Raw genomic sequence first — 12,158 nt, 5'->3', positions numbered from 1 at the left:
ATACACACACAGTTTGACTCACCCACTGAGGACAACAATGAAGTCCATGACGTTCCATCCGTTCCTGAGGTAGGACCCTTTATGAAATACAAAGCCCAGGGCGATGATCTTTATCCCAGCCTCAAAACAGAACATCCCGATGAAGTAGGGCTCTGTCTTCTCCTGTTAGTGCAAAGCAAGTGTATTCAGGTGTATGTCAAGACTGGGGTCAACCTTTTTCTGCAGATCTATAGGCTCCATCAGAGGCAGTTATTTTAGCAACTTGACAGAAGATTTTTAAGTGTGTGTGGTATGTGTGCAGATGTTTCCATGTGTGAATATCTCACCAATCTCTTGGACATAGGTGTTTTGTCCTCTCCAGGAAGATGCTGTTCCAGAGCCAAGACGATACAGTTGGCAATTATGGTGGCGAGGATCATGTACTCAAATGGAGTGAAAGTCTGAAGTTAAGGAACTTAGCAAAATTTTGACTGACTTAATATTGATTGTCTAGTTAATTCAACGCCTATTTAGTCCTACTGAACACGTCAATCTTATCAACAGGTCATTCTATTCAAGGGATTTGTTGAAAAAAAAGACAAAACTTGTCATACAGCCCATTAACACAAAAACAAACAGACAGACACAGAGAAAGCTCTAAACAGGTATTTCAAGGTAACAGTCAAACTCAAATGTGATGGGCTTTATTCATCAGAACATAACAGTTGGAAATGTGTGTAGTGTAATAAAAGCACTAGAAATCATGCTAGAATATCTATACAGCACAGAAAGCATCTATTCTCTTAGGTAGATTGAGATTCAGATACAGAACAGGATTGGAAAAAAAATTATTCTATTAATTACAGTAAATCAAGCCCAGCAGCACTGCAATTACAGTGTCATGTAAGTACAGATAGACAAGCTGACATTAATTCCTCTGTATGAAACAGAATTAACCTGGCATGTTATACACCCTGGGGCTGTAGACACAACCAGACACAGGCTGCACCTTATCTGAGGTCAGCTGCAACAGACAGCGACACACACACACACATCCCTTCATCTAACCCTGTACCCCACACACACACACACACACACACACACACACACACACACACACACACTGGAGCAACAGAGAGTTTATCAAGGAGGGATGAGTGGGTGAGCCTGAGATGTGATCTTATGAACAGGGTCACTTTTACTACAAGCTTTACAGCCTGTTCTATGGGACCTGTATTGGATGTCAGTTCAACTCCTGCTGCTCTGGGGTTGAACGAAACCAGCAATGTGCTATTTATCTAATGCTCTGCGTGGGCAGTCCCCTCTCCTGGTTATGTGCAGGAGAAGTAGGAAGGGAGCTTAAATCTGCAGAGAGGAGACAGGGAGGGAGAGCGGCAGTAAGAGGGAGGCAGAGATAACAGGGAAGAATGAAATGAGGAGCAAGTGATAAGGGCGATGAAGGGTGACCAGTGGAGGAGAAGATGATGGTTATATCGAGAGTCAGAAGCTTGCGAAATAGGTGGGTGATGAGGAGGCACCGAGACCAAATAAGACTGACACCGGACAGATCGATGTTGCGCTGGCAGCTGAGAAGGGTTACTCAGGGACATGTGAGCAATGAGAGGCTAAATAAACAGAGCAAATACAATCTTACTCCCACCAGCCCACAGGGGTTCTAACTTAAACCTAGGATGTGCCACAGACTGACTCAGTGTTTAAGTTAATTGCTGAAAGCTTTGTAAAAACTAAAATATAGCAGCAATCAGCAACCAGTAGATGATGAGCATGAAGACAAACTGTAAAAAGTGGCTTAATGACATAATATCTGTCTGAAGCTGAGAAGCTATTTTCAAGTTTGTTTTTTATCTTTTCAAGAGGTGAAGTGTATCTTATGATTCATTCCTCTACAATAACTGGCATCACTTTAGCCTCACTGTGAGATCTCAGCAGCAGTCAGCCACCACACCCTACATTCCCTCGAACACACACAATAAACAGGAAGGTGGGGGGGTGGGGGTTTAAGAAGGGGAAGAAAAGACAGAAAATGAAGATAGAAGGAGAGAGGAGAGAGGTATCCACGGCAACAGGCCTCTCTTCCAGCCAAAAGTCAATGCTATAAGACAGTTACTGGGCAGCTCAACTATCTCTGTTACGTACGCACAAACGCGCGCGCACACACATGCGTGCGCACGCACACACATGCGTGCGCACACGCACACACGCACACACACACACACACACACACACACACACAGCTTGATGCTGTGCTAATTATAACCACTACATGAAAGACCTTTAATGACATTTTTTAGTGTTGTCAAACGCATCACCTAAAAAAATGTTTTTGACTTTTTTCCTAAAAGTGTAGTCCTTTCTAAAAAGAGGATAACAAGAAGTAAAAGTGATACATTCATGTATGTTTTATTTTCTTATATTATATAAATCTTTCATTATATTAATCTTTTTTGTGATATGAATATTTCAGTTCTGTTGTAAGAGTTCTTTTCATTGTATTTGTGAGCCTTGTCATTGTGTGACGGACCAGTATTCAGTACTGTCTATATAAAGTACCAGGTGTGTGGGTACCTCTTTTTATTACAGAGACCCTGTGAGGTCAAAACCAGCCAACTTTTCAAACCATAATACAGAACAAATTAATATTTCTAACATATCTTTTTCTTTTTGCTCTGCTTTTTCTCCTTGAGTGCCTGAAGAATTATTTATTTTCTGTGACCCACCTTTTCAACTTTAAAAGCACCTTAGACCTGCAATAAAACAGATTCTTTTGGCCAATTGGGGGCAGTAGAAAAAGGCTGTAAACACAACACTGAAGACCTTTTCAGTTGAAAAACTCTTGCTTACGTATCCATCCATCAGATACAGAGCGATATCCACATTCATTTGGGGTCAAATTTCTGGTGACCCGATTAATCCAATAGTCTAACATTCACTCTCTTTCAGCTCTGTTTTACTCTTCTACCATTCTGTGCAGGAAAGGTAGCGTACAGTGGGATTTTAAAGCTTTATCACTGAAAATAGCTGCCAGCTGCGACCGTAAACATGAGCGGCGAGAGTGACCTAAAGCAGTAAAGTTGCAGGCTGAGAAAACCAAATACAATGAGATAAAATATACTAAGAGCTCCAAAGAGCTGGGGATAACTACAAAGTTGGTGATTTTTTTTCTTTGGGTTTATCATAACAAGCAACACCTTTTACATATACACAGTCATTTTATCCAGTGTTATTACTCATTGAGTATTTGTCTTCTGCAGCCTTTTTGATGCATTCACACACTCTGTAACTACAGAAACGTTCTGACATATTTGCCCAAGGGCCTGCAAACGACAGATGGGTCACGTCTGATACTGTATAACTGATGCTCCCTGACTTTCCAGAGATTTTAATAAATTCTCTCCCTGAAATACTCCTGTAAAACTCAATGTTGAGTTCACCATCAGGTAAACACTCCACAAGTGTCTGTTACAAAAACTATTCTCCCCTCCTCAGCGCTGTGGTGTGTGACGTGGTCTACCAGCTTTAGCAGCAAAGTGTCTCGTGAGCAATCCTGTGAGTCACAGTGACGCTGGCGCTCTGCCTCGATTCCTCAAACATGCGTGTAAAAATAGACATGGAGACAGAGTGTGATGCCCTGTGCATCTGTGAATACACTCAAGCCCAGATTGGTTCCAAGCCCCTGTGATTATTATTACATAGAGGTGAAAATCAAAATGAATCATGGGCATCTGAGACGGGCTTATTGGGAATCTGTGAATTATCTGCAGCATGTGTTTATCAGCGTGTGTCATAGGCACAGAACAGCTTTTAATATACAAACATAGAGGAAAGACAGAGGTTTAAGCCTAAAGAATGAAGATACTGATACACTACAAATTGAATCTCTCCTGAGATACTGTTATTAAAATATGGCTAAGAAAAAAAGATGCCGTCACCTGAATGGATTTAACTGACTGCTGCATCAAACATAGTTCAATCTGTCTTCAATTCCACATCACCTCCACATCTCACTGGCCTGCTTGAACTAGCCAATCAATCCTGAGGATAAATGCAGCCATAGCTCAGTTTATACACAGCAGCCCGTGTCAACTCAGAGCCACAGGCCTTTCTTATATACACTTCTCTGTCAGGAAATATAGAAGCGGTCGGATATATAGCCATAATGCCAGTGGCCTTGAGGTAACCACAGTGGGAGGGTGGAACGTATCTTATGTCATGTGTGTTTGGAATTTGGTTAAATTAACTTTCTGTCAGCAGACTGTTGAATCGCTGCAAACGCAGAAGAGCGCATGTCAAGTTTCATATCCTTCAGCTAAAGTCACTATAAAATCTGCACTCATTAATGAGTATAAAAGCAAGCAATAAGCGGAAAACTGTTTTTATAATTTGAAATGAATGAGAATTGGACCAGAACTACACTTGGGAAACAAGGATCATTTCCTTGGTAATTTTCCATTTCCATTTTTCATGCAAGGATGCAATTTAGTTCGAGGGGAATTAATGGTCTTTCTCAAGTTTAAGTTGACTCTAGAGGCAATGCACAGAATTCACAATGTAAAATGCTTGCTTAATTAAATAACCAGTATGTGTATTTTAAATCCTGGTTAGTCCTTTGAGTGAGACTTATGTGTCTAACAGTTTAACAAAAGAGCAGTGACATTCCCTGTCGAATACCTAAATTGTCTAACTGTTTCGTACCTAAAAATTAAGCAGGACTTATTCTCACATGGTTATTTCTGTGTGCCTTGATGAAACAAACTCTATTAAATCTAATAATCAATTATTTACAGGTGTACCTTCTCAATGGGAAACTTCCCGCTGCGGGGGATCCCAGTGGGGATCAGACAAGAGGAGCAGCTGCCAGTTCTCACCAGGCAAGCCACAATAAACTCAGGCCATGTGCTTCATTAGCTGTGCCTCTTCCCTGCCAGGCCTCGATCAGCCTCTATTGACTGGAAAGGTAGACTGACAGTCAGACTCACACATACATGTGCACAGCTATTTAATCACCCCTTACTCCTGTGAATTTGCACGAAAGGATTTAATAGAAAATATGTACTCATATCAAAACAAAGGGTAATTTGCTCTCGTAAGCCCACACATGCTTCTCTGGTTCCAGTGTTACACGCCCAGACCACGGAAGCCTCTGGATACTTCCTGGATTGATCATCTGCTGATAACTGAGCACTCAGAGAAAAAAAGAGCCTCTTACGGTGAGGTGACAGCGGCAAGTTGTGCTCCAAACACAAGACTGACCTTTATGAGATGTCCTGCAGAGATTGTGTGTGTGCATGTGTGTGTGCTCTTGTACTTCTATCTCTGTGAGGACCTCTTTGAGTTTAAGACCATGAGAAAAAGGGCTGCGACTAACAATTATTTTTGTTACTGATTAATGCAGCAATTATTTTTTCAATAAATGGTTTTGTCTACAAACTGTCTGAAAATGTTAGTTACAATTTTTGTCCGGGTGATGTCTACAGATGTTTTGTCAAACAAATGGTCCACAATCAAAGATATTCAGCGTACTATTCCATAAACTGGCATTAAGTCCTGACATTTGAGAAGCTGAAACCAGGGAATGTTTTTCATTTTCACTGAACAAGCTAAAATGCTCATTTGATTATCAAAATAGTTGCTGATTAAGTTCTGGGGTCAAAAAAGTGCAAAAAAATTGTTTGTACCTCCAAGTCTATTGGTTGATACTTAAATTGGGTTTTCAGTTTCCACGTCCAATGGAATGGAAAGAAAACAAAGAATCTTGCACACTGTACATCCCTGTCCATGATCTCCCCTTAAAGTACACACTTAATAAAAGTCTCCATTACTTGCACTCACTTTATGAAGTTTGTGCAAGTAATGGACAGTGTGCAGGATTGTTTGAGTTGTTTTAAAGTCAACAGTTTACACCTGTCACTAATACTTCTGCACAAATAATCCAGAACATAAATAGAAGTTTTTGTATGGATTAAACAATTGAGATACAACATGTTAATTAAAGACCTTTACAGGTGGTGGAAGGTTGCTTTCACCTTTGGACATAGCCAAGCTAACTGTTTCCAATCCTTATGCTAATTTGCTACTGAGTCAAACGTCATATTTGCATATGATTGTATATGTAAGAACAGTATTGAGCTTCCCATCAAGTCTCTCTGCAAGAAAGCAAATAAACATATAGTGTTTCCCAAAATGTCAGCATATTCCTCTAAATACAATTTGCTCACAATACTTCTGTACTTGCAGGACTAAGGACAGCTAAACTTAGGATGCGGGCTAAAGTTTGCACTCAGTCAATGAGAGAAAGTATATTATATGTTTATATGTCTTTATATGTACAGTATGTTTTAATATTTTTGCCTACTTGCTTATTTGCTGTGCACGAATATTCTCGTTCTAAACATGATTCACATATAGTGGATTGAGCCACTCATCACAGCCACAGTGGATATTGACCAGATCACATCACTCAGCTCAGCGTCTCTCCCTTCAAAACCATATTAGCCAACAATATAATATAGTATGACTCAGTGAGTAATGACTAGTTGTAATAGCACATGACACCATGATCAGACATCATTACATATAATTCCTGTTAATGTCTGTTAATCAGATACAGTAGAGCTCATTAGATGTAATGAGACACTCCCTCCACATCAGCACATTAACCTGGAGGTTGTTCAGTCTGGCTACTTTCCTTCTGGTCACTATAGCACACATAATGTTTTGATTTAAAGCCTATGTGTGCCTGTAGGTGCTGTTATAATATCATTATTGGTAATGACCCAACCACTAGAGGCCTGAAATATCTGTAATACGATAACCAACACACAATACTTATAACCTTTTTCCTCAGCCGTTGATTAAAATTCATCCTGTGTCTATTTTTAATCACCTAAATGGATGGGCAAACCTTAAGAAAACAACAATAGACAGCGATCAACAATAGAAGCACACTCATTCTATTTACTGGGTTTTTCAAAATCAGCAGTAGGCCAGTCAGTCAGTCAGGAAGCTGCTGAATGGAGCAGAACAATAGGAGCAAAGAGGCCACACCTGGCCCAGACACCTGGTGAGCTGCACAGCAGCAGCACATACACGCCACCATTGGACATTTGTGTGTGATTGTCCTTCTCACCAACAAGCACAGGAAACACAGTATTTCCCTTTTTAGTAATAGAGGAGCGAATGATTAGGGGTGAGAAAGCAGCCAAATAATCATTAATGTAACTATGCACTGAACTACTGAAAAGTTATATAAATGTTATGTAATATAAATAGGGGTAGGGCAAGTTAGGGCTGCAGCTAAATGTATAACTATATAAAAAAAGCCTTTTACAGTTTCCAAAAGTCCAATTGGATGTCTTCAAATATCTTGCTTTGTCTGATCAGCAGTACAAAACCCCAAAATATTCAGTTTGAAGTGATATGAAACAGAGAAAAGCAGCAAATCTTTACATTGGAGAAGTTAAAACCAGACAATATTTGACTTGTTTACTTAAAAAATTACAAAAAACATTTAACAATTATCAAAATGGTTGCCAATCAATCCTATGTCCATCAATTAAACGATTGATCAAATAATCACAATGGTTCTAGTTGATTTTGATGTATCTACTGTATAAATTCATCAGGAGAGACTGAGTATGATGGCAACAGCAGGTCTCCATAGCCATTTGTTGACAGAAAATATTTACAGCTATACATTGAGACACTCCTCTCTGTTCCTCTAATCCACTTCACATTGACAACTCCTCCCCTTCTGCAGCAGTTTTTGTCTAGATATAGCTATTTTTATAACCTGTGTTGCTACATTTCATTTCATCCACTCTTGGATTACTGTTTTAGTAAAATACTAAAATAGTACCACTGACACACTCAAAAGGTCAGATTTGGTGCTTGTTCCTGTTGCAGTATTGTACTGTACTGGATTCTATTTCAATTAATCAATCAGCTAATGAAGTAGTTTATCATTCAAACAATTTCTAGACTGAGCTCAGGTCATGTGAGTATGTGTGTGTTGGTGGTATTGTCGTATGTGTGCTGTCCATGGTGCTGAAATTTCCCATACATCCTCTTTTGCACAGAGAAACTAAGGGAAAAACACTGAAGAGAATGTGACTGTTTAAGGACCCTTTAAAGTTGTGTACACTTGAAATATGAAATATGACAAAACTGAATACAGTTTGGGGGCAATAAACAGCTTATGAAAAATATTTATTTGTTTGTTGACCAAATGGAACAGTTTTCCTACCTTTTTTTTTTATTTATCTCCTACATGACTCATTTGATGAGTGTGTGTGTATATTTCACAGCTTACCTGCTTCATTTTCGCCATGAAGCAGAAAAGGATATGGCCATTCAATGATTTTCTTGGCGTACTTCCTGACCACGTTGTCCTCGCCAAGGATGAAGAGGGACCTGTTGACGGTGAAGCAGTTCTCCCTGACCGGGATGGGGTTGTACAAGGCCATGGTGCGGGCACGCTGCGCTTTGGTCTGCTTGAAGGCTGGGGAGATTCCACCTGTGGACACGGCCGCCCCATCGCGGTTCCGGTTGCGCTCGGACCCTCCATCCCCTGAGCTCAACAAACCCGGGACGTCGTCTCCAAACCGGGCCATTCTGTCAAAAGCAAACCACACGGGAGGGGAGACAGGGTGAGATGGGGGAGGAAAAGGAGGTTATATTCTCCTAGAAAGCAGGTTGTGGTGCCGCGCTCGGTGTGACCGCAGCGGAGTGGCGAGATCCGGAATAGTTTCAGTCCATCGCCACTTATATATTAGCAAAAACACCGCTTTCAATGTCCTCAAACTTCACAATCCGATCAAAACATTTACAGATTTTTGTCCAGACGGTTCAGAGAGGAGCTCTGTCAAAGCAGCACGTTGATCTCCCTTACCAAGTGCGCTCTGCGTAAAAAAAGGAAACAAATCCAAAAAGTAATTCTATTGCGCTTCATTTAACGAATCCGTCGTCTTAAAGGAAGCGGTGAAAACTGATTCATTTTGCAGCGTTTTATCCATCCAAACACTACGAAGAGAGAATAGAAAAGCTGCAACAGGTCAGGTCTTCAGCCATCCTCAGTCCCCTGAGCGAAAACCAGAGCAGGTTGATTCATGGATTTTTAAATAAACTAGCAACAGTCCACTGACTAATTCAGTGCACATCACTCCTGTCTCCTCTCTCCTCTTCTCTGTTGACCACCTACCACACGAGCACTATCCTACTGCATGTGTAAGAGCACGACGGGGTTGAAAAAAAGGAAAACAACTTTGGCATTTTCCACAACATTTTCCCCTACGAAACAACGCGAACAAAACCACGCGTCACACAGAGGAAAAGGCAACCCTCAATCCGTCTTGTCTGCAGTGGGATACTGAAGGATGCATCTCCCCTTCTCCCCCGCACTGTAAGAGCAGGAGGACAGAAGACAACAGTGTCTCCTATAATGCGACAGGATCAATACACCTCTCCTAACCTCTGTCCAACCCTACCCATGCAGTTTAAGATACGCAGATCTGGTTAACAAACCGTGTAAACAGAAAACAAGGAAATTGAAAAAGCAGAGCCATGCATGGAATCAATAAAGTCACAATGTAATGGAAACAAACAATGGAAATTATGTAAACCAACTATATTTAACATTAGGCAGCCTGTAAATCTGTTATTCCAACTATTAATACGCAATGAGTTTGTGCTTTTTTGCGTAGAATTCTTGTAAACTCAGGTTTATGTGACTGCTAAACTGGCAACAATTTGATGATGGGCCACGCTGTGATATTCTGCTTTGACTTGTGTTGTTCACCTTGCATGGTCACGCCTCAGGGCGAGCAAACTGAATGCTGGTCACGTATTAGATCGAGAGGGGAGTAAACACCTGTTGTGAAACACCGGGCGCCAGCAAGACACTCAGGAGGACGGCAGCAAGCATCTCTGGCTAATTACAGGGTTCAGAACCTACTATTGCAAGGCATGATAGTGAGGGGGAGTCATGCTGCTGTGCACCGACTGGAAGTGATCATATCTACTCTCATGAGGATGTGGGGTTTTTACAATGAAGAAGTCGCGGGTGGGGGGCAGGGACGGATGCATGCTGTCAGATATGAGAAACATGACTATACAGGAAGCAATAATAATTATGGTGATGTTATTTTCTTACTGTAAACAGTTGTCAAACAATTGATTCTACTAACAAGTATCATCTTCTATTCAAAGCCTATATTTTATTTCTCTGTGTCACGCACCTCCGCTGTTGTTAAGTAAACTATTAAAAACACAGAGGTTATAGATCCACTTGTCACATACTTGCTGCACACATACTATAAACACTTGCTGTTCTGTACTCACTCCAGCACCTATATGTCCCTGCATACAGTCAAATGCAGCACATACATAGACACACACATACTCAGGCACACAGTCTGTTCTGTTCAGTTTTCATCTTGAGTCTAATGTGGACATTTGTTTAGTTGTTTAATCTTAGATAAATTAAAATGTTAACGAGGGACATATTGTAAATATATACTGTACATCTGTTGCATTACTTCTCCCTATATGTAACAATGTTTATCGTGTTTAAATTTTAAATAATCAATGCGTCACACCTTTGTACTGGATGACATTAGCACATACACTGTCCAGCTGTAAATACTCACTAGTAGACTAAATGTATATTCATGCAAATGTATTAAATGAGGACCTCTACACAAAAAGCCACCAACCCAAAAGATATTAGGCAAAATGCAAAGAATTCCCAAAGAACAGCAAGCTGAGAGAGTCTCTGTCAAGTAAAATTCACCAGCTACTATCATATAATTCTTTAAACTGAGGTAGTAAAGTGATATTCAGGGAAACCGAAGACAAAAGAAGAACCACAGGAGAGAGTTAACCACGATGCTGACACTGATGGGTATTCAGTGATGGTGGTATGACGAAGGCAGTGATCAATGGTGTGTGGCTTCTTACTCATTAGTGCTTCAACACATTATGGGCATTAAAAATAGAACACATAACAGACAGAAATCTGACGTCTTCTCATTATACATGGTGAGAAGAGACGTACAAATTTTCAATCTCCTCCAGTTAAAAGGGAGAAAAAAACTGCTGTAGAAAAGTCACGTTTCACTTGCTTAGTGTTATTTCAGTCTCAGCTACTCTATGTGTGATAGAAATGTTACTTTTTCCTCTGCACAGAAGTAAGCAAGTGATACCATTACATTTTTTTCTGCCAGGACGAGAGCGTGCAGCAGCAGTCACAGCTTTCTTGGCTGAGAGGTGAGGGGTGAATTATGGTAATTAGCTGTTAGCAACAGGGATGATAAGGGTGGAAGGATGGTGGTTCTTTCCAGTAAAGAAGCAGAGCGAACAGTTAAGAGTCCCATTGTTGTAGACAATGCTTTGAGTCAGTAGTTTTTTCTATAATAAAAAAAAAAACACATTTTTGAATTAAAGTACTAGTGATATTGCTGAAGGACTGTTAATCCAATATGAGTGTGTTTGTGTAAGGAATCTTACGTAATCACTCCTGCTTTGAATAGAGCACAGTCAAACCAAAAAAAAGTTTACACCACTGGCCCTGAGGTTAGTTGGTACCACTTTCTAATAAGGCACCTTGAGATCTTATGAGTTGTAACTAATGACTTTAGTTGTTTTGTATGAATGTTCATATGGATGTTTAGTTCTGACAGGTCTGCTATCCAAAAAGAAATAAAACATCTTTTTCAAGGAGGTGAAAAAGTCTATAGAAACCCTGAAATATTCTATTGCAAAAGCCAAAAATCCTATAAATCCTTTGGACCACTTGCTGTTTTAAAAACAGCAGATTATGTTTAGCCAAATTCCAATGATAAATAAAGTTATAGGTGGTTAACATTACTGAAGAACTGGCATCTAATTTGACATATTAGACTTGGTGCAAATGTTGGAAAATGTTCTCTTAGCTGTAAGAGATGTATAGCTTGCGGAAATCTAGCCAAGGAACGTAGGGTTACCGAGGTTACCTGCTGTCATGACAGCAGGTTGACAGTCCCTGCTCTGGTAATAGGACTTAGTGCCACAGGACTGATGTGGGAACATAGATTTCAATTCAAAAATAGAATGTGTTAATGGAAATACCTGACAGGTCTGTATCTGAAACCTAGTCATTATCATCCTCTTTGCTTAACAGTCTA

At 40.2% G+C, this 12,158-nt stretch overlaps 1 protein-coding gene across 1 annotated transcript; it reads right to left on the bottom strand.

Moving 5' to 3' along the window:
* Window positions 1-8,297: 8,297 nt before the first annotated feature.
* Window positions 8,298-9,096, bottom strand: LOC147819384 (voltage-dependent R-type calcium channel subunit alpha-1E-like). Its single transcript, XM_087172811.1, has one exon. The coding sequence runs from the start codon at window positions 8,607-8,609 to the stop codon at window positions 8,298-8,300; it is 312 nt and encodes a 103-aa protein (XP_087028937.1). The 5' UTR covers window positions 8,610-9,096.
* Between the last annotated feature and the right edge of the window lie 3,062 nt (window positions 9,097-12,158).

The sequence above is a fragment of the Seriola lalandi genome, unplaced genomic scaffold (assembly GCF_002814215.2).
Source record: "Seriola lalandi dorsalis isolate HSWRI2012SDOR001 ecotype SW California unplaced genomic scaffold, Sedor1 jcf7180002053835, whole genome shotgun sequence".
NCBI lineage: Eukaryota > Metazoa > Chordata > Actinopteri > Carangiformes > Carangidae > Seriola > Seriola lalandi.
This window is presented reverse-complemented; position numbering and strand designations above follow the sequence as displayed.